Source organism: Pelophylax lessonae, assembly GCF_965119305.1.
Source record: "Pelophylax lessonae genome assembly, chromosome: 9".
Classification (NCBI taxonomy): domain Eukaryota; kingdom Metazoa; phylum Chordata; class Amphibia; order Anura; family Ranidae; genus Pelophylax; species Pelophylax lessonae.
This window is the reverse complement of record NC_138776.1, coordinates 100129352-100134858: the sequence shown is the minus strand read 5'-3', so window position 1 is coordinate 100134858 and position 5507 is coordinate 100129352. Positions and strand designations below refer to the sequence as shown.

At 36.6% G+C, this 5507-nt stretch overlaps 1 protein-coding gene across 1 annotated transcript in view; it reads right to left on the bottom strand.

Annotated features, from left to right (window-relative positions):
- Positions 1–490: 490 nt before the first annotated feature.
- The window catches only part of TLX1 (T cell leukemia homeobox 1), a gene marked incomplete at its 3' end in the record, with an annotated part of 15263 nt that continues 10246 nt past the window's right edge, over positions 491–5507 (bottom strand). The window contains exon 3 of the mRNA XM_082269307.1: positions 491–713. Within this exon, the coding sequence (XP_082125433.1) occupies positions 491–713 (223 nt within the window). The remainder of the gene's footprint in view (positions 714–5507) is intronic.

Sequence of the window (5507 nt, the reverse complement as noted above, 5' to 3'; positions counted from 1 at the left end):
TCTTCTTACCTACAGCCTTTTGTTCACCCAAAATAAGAGTGGATAAAGGGTGCATGTTTAGCACATAGACATGGATATTTTACTAATAACCAATTAACTTTTATAAAACATACTGTGTATATATATATATATATATATATATATATATATATATATATATATATATGTGTGTGTGTGTGATTCTTCCCTGGGTGTCAGGGAGGAGGAAGACTCCTTTGAGTTATCATCACCTCTTAACTCGGTGTTAGGCATGGCAACCATGAACGAGGATTACCGCTGGGAGATAAGTCACCATTGTACAGCACAATAGAGTCGGGATCCAACTGGGAGTGAACTTTTATATGACTAGGTGGAGACTTTGAAGGCTGGTAATTGGAATTGCTTTGACAAGCCGTGTCTTGTGGTTTCATATGAATCTCTGAAATTAAAGTTCAATAATACATTTTGGCCAGTCTATTGTCCCCCTGAAATTTCTACTGGTAAGCCTTGGTCATTCACAAGAAGAGGCCACAGAGGTGACGCTGGTAATTTTGGAAGTGTCATCTGACCAAGGCTGGAGGTTCTGCAGGGCAAAGAGGGAAGAGTTGTGAATACAGATGGGGTCTGGCTGGAGCGGCTGGTTTATAGACTTCTGAAAGGCTTCTTGTTGGAGTTGCATTAATATCCGGTTTGCTTGTTGTCTCTCCGCCTCCCTCTCTTCTGCTGTCTGTCTTCTAGAGGTGGAACAAGAACAATGTCATTGTCATTGCAAGCACATCAACTAAAACGGCTTTGCTTCTGCTTTCTAGAATCTAATAAAGAATCCTAAAGAACCATATCTTGACACATATATAGCTGTCTATAGTAATATTGTATCTGATGACCATAAAAATGGTATTTGTCCTATTTTAAAAAGCTATAAAGTAAAACAAAAACACAAAATTTTAGATTATTTTTGGTAAATTAGCTTGGCATGGCTGAATATTGTTGACTGATTGGCTTTAGAACAGAGAAGATAATTTTCAAATAGGTTTGTATACCTTTTAGTCACATAATAGTTACTGTAAACCTTAATAACTATTCCTGGTCATTAAAATGAAAAGGTTTCTAAATAAAATTGCTAGTTTGTACTGGTAACAGGTTCACCTTTACTTAAATTTTCCTAAATCAGCCCTATATGTAATTAAAGCCTACATTTCTAAATAAAAACTAGTTTGGTAGACATTTTCCTCATCCGATTCCACCTTCCACACCAGTAGAATAAAGAAGCGGTGGTTAATAGAGCCAAAGGACTTGTGCCAAGCACTCATCAAGTTTGCACATCTATACCCACCCTTTCCAGCCACCTCCTCCATTCATAGAAGTTTTACTATAGCTTCTATCAATGCAAAAAGGATCTATGAATGGAAGATGGATGGATAAATGAAAGGTCCACCTTCTCCATTCATAGATTGTGGATCATTCATGGAAGCTATAGTATAGCTTCTATGAATGGAGAGGCAGAAAGGGCCGGTATAGTCCGCACTGTTGATAAGTGCCTGTTACAGCTTCCTCAGCTTTATTAACCCCCACTGCACTGGAAAATTATGGCAATGGGGGTAGGGGGATTCAGAGGAGGAAGATTTCTACTAAACCAGGATACAGCAGAAGGGATGCATCACCCTTTATGCTGATTTTTTTTTTTTTTACTAAACTTAGGTGTTGATTTAGCTTGAAGTCATTGTAGCTGTATTAGTGCACTTGCGACACAGACAATTGAGTACTGTCCGTGATACTTTTTTTATTTGCACTAACATACAATTTTTCAGGACAAGCTTTCGGGGTATGTCCCCTTCATCAAAATCCAAGCAGTATTCACTGCTTGGATCTTGATGAAGGGGACATACCCCGAAAGCTTGTCCTGAAAAATTGTATGTTAGTGCAAATAAAAAAAGTATCACGGACAGTACTCAATTGTCTTTGTGTTGATTTAGTAAAGTCAAATATACTGTGAACTTTTGAAAGTGTAGTTGCACTCTGCAAGTGCAGTTGCTCCAGAGCTTAGTAAATGAAGGAGAGCTCTGCTGGCTTCCATTATCCAATCATGTGCAAGCATATTTTTTTTTAATTTTCTTTGCATACGATTGGTTCTTTGCATGCGATTGGTTCAGTTGTTCTTTCTAAAATGAAGCTTTACCTCATTTACTAAGCTCTGGAGCAACTGCACCTTCAAAAGTGCACTGTCTATTTGCCTTTAGTAAATCAACCCCCTAGACTTTACAGATGAATTCTGGCTTTTACTAACACTGTACATCATCACCCTGTAAACACAGCATTAGTATATCTAAAGCCATAACTTTTTTCATTTATATAGAATATGAATGGTTAAAAAAAAAAAAAAACTATCCGTTTTGTTGCCATCTGTGTCCCTTGGGTAGATTACCCTTTATCTTCTGTATTATAAACTCAACAGAAACTACCCTTTCAAACAGTTGCCACTGGAACAAATGTCCCCATTGAAGGGGCCCACATCTACTTCTGATGACAACTGAGAATTTTTAGTTTTCCCTCATGTACAGCCCTGATAAAAGTGGTCATTTGGACAAATAGAGGGGGGAATCGCCATAGCAGGAATGCAGACAGCAGTCCAAAAACCAGACAGAGGTTCTGATCCCTCCCCACTCTATCCAAAATAAAAATGTTTGCAGTTTGGATAAACTTAAAAATAAATGTGCTAATGTTCCATTCTGTATTAATGAAATTAAATAATGCAATTCATAATGCAAGGTCTGTTTTAACATAACTAAGGGATTACAGCAACATAAATGCACTGAAACTGTCTCAATGTTCTCCACACAAAAAAGAAAACGGAAACAGGTTTTATTATTTTTTTTTGTAGCATTCTGGCATTATTTGACTTTTTACCCTAATAATGCTTTGTGTTTAAAAATAAACCAATCAATATTTATTTAAATGCATACATTGGCAAAAAGTGGGTATAGATAAAAGCTATAGGATACAGCTACAGTGTGGGGTTGATTTACTAAAACTGGAGAGTGCAAAATCTGGTGCAGCTTGGCATAAAAACCAATCAGCTTCCAGTTTTGTTTTTTTTTTTTTTGTTTTTTGTCAAAGCTTAATTGAACAAGCTGAAGTTAGAAGCTGATTGGCTACAATGCACAGCTGCACCAGATTCCGCACCCTCCAGTTTTAGTAAATCAACACCTTTGTGCTGTACACCTACAATTTATATTTGAATACAACTATAATCTGATTAATAGACTTATAGTGTGGATAAGAATATGAAATACATTTACTGAGTACACAAGAATACACATAATGCCTACAACTTAGGCCAGGCCATATATGGAGCAAATTTCTTTCCTGCAACCACAGGGTGCAGGAAAGAAGTTTGCTCAATTCCCCCATCAACACAGAGAGTGTTGATGTGGAAATCCCTCCCGTGGGGCCATTGTTTTCTTCTGGCAGGGGAGGGTGAGGGAAGCAGGGAGAAGACTGTGGTTATTGCTAGCAGCTATAGCACTTGCTAGCAATAATTGCAGGTAAAACCTGGTATGCTAATTGTACCCTAGTTGATCGGTTTGATCAACTTGGTACATTCAACCTGCCCATACACAGTTTGAATCTCACCGGCCGAGATTCAAACTGTGTATGGCCTGTCATACTCCTAGAGTGTACATAAGAATAGAACTACAGCCAGCAAAAATACACTAAGGGTGTACATAGGAATACTACAATCTGCAATATACTCCTAGAGTGCGCATAAGAATACAACAGTTTGCAATATACACCTAGAATGTTCAATGTACATAAGGAAACAACTACAGTCTGATTAATACATCTACAATGTACATAAGAATGCTCAGACAACCTACAACATACACCTACAGTGTACATAACTGAACTACAGTGTTACATAGTTACATAGTTAGTCAGGTTGAATAAAGACACAAGTCCATCCGGTTCAACCAAAAATAAATAAATTAATTAAAAAAATTTAAAAAGTGTGTAATATAGATCTGCAATGGACTTAAGAATACAGCTTCATTCTGCAATGTAAGCCTGTAAATTTACAACTACAGTCTGCAACATTCTCCTGAATTGTACTCTAAAATACAACTACCATCTATAATGTACATTTGATGTCTATGTAAGAACACAACTACAACCTGGACAGTATGCTGGTGTACTAGAAATCACAGCTACGCCTGGATAGTTCATACATCAACTTTTTTAGTAAAACTATAGTCCTCAATTTACAACTACAATGTATATAAGCATATGATTACAGTTAATAACTACTGACAATATAGCTGCAGAATTCCCATAGTGCATATAGATAAAACAGCCAAAGGGTGTATATAAATGTAATTTCCACATCTGCTACACTGTATACAGCACAACATGCATACAAAATACAGCTACAAAGAGTACAATACAAGGTATAGGAAATTAGCCTCAGTGCACACAGTACAGAGTGAAAAGAATTACAAAGAAGGGTATAAACTGATACAGTATACACAGTACATTTATATGTGTACAATATGGAACCACAGTCTATAAAAGTAGTATGCGTATATTATAATATTTAAAAGGAAGTGAAACAAAGTACATACTTTTACAGTGACAATCTTTACAAAACAGATCCATTGTGCATAGAAATGTGCTTACAAAGTGTACAGTACAAGATGTTCTGGAATACAGCTAAAGATTTACAGCCAAAATGTGCATTGGAATACAGGTGAGATAGTGGTAGGAGTGTAGATACTGAATGTACAAAATAGCAGCTGTATGTATAGGAATACACATGCAATGAGTTTGATTTATTATAGGAGCAGAGACTATTCACTGTCACTGAGCTTAGGAAATAAGTTGAGGCTGTCTTACCTAATTATCTAATCAGGTTCAAAAACATTTTTAATTTCCCTTGCACATGATCAGGTATGAAAAGTGAACACAACCTCACTTTATTTACTAAGCTCAATCAACTTACACTTTTTAAAGTGATTAGTCAACATTTATTTAGTAGAGAACCCTAATTTTAGCAAATACACAGCCTCTACATCTTAAATAAATCAACCTCAATGTGTGTGCAGGAATACCTCCACAATAAGTACCAAGGTAGAATGTGTATAGGGATACAGCCACAGTGAGTTTAATATAGGGATTGATTTACTAAAGGAGAATCGGCTGCTTACTTTGCAAATGGGGTTTCCCAAGACCTTAGTGAATTAGGTGAAATCCACAAGAAATACCAAATCCTGAGCAAGGGAAAAAAATGCATTTTTGTTTTCACATAATTTGATGACAAAAGACAGCAGATCTTCAGCTCATTCACTAAGCTCTGGGGGATAATTCCCTTGCAAAGTGAAAGGTCTATTTGCCTTTAGTAAATCAAATCCACTGTGTATATACAGTGTTATTAAACTTACAGAGCGTATAGGAACACAGGGGTTGATTTACTAGAACTGGAGAGTGCAAAATCTGGTGCAATTCTGCCTAGAACCCAATCAGCTTCCAGTTTTTGT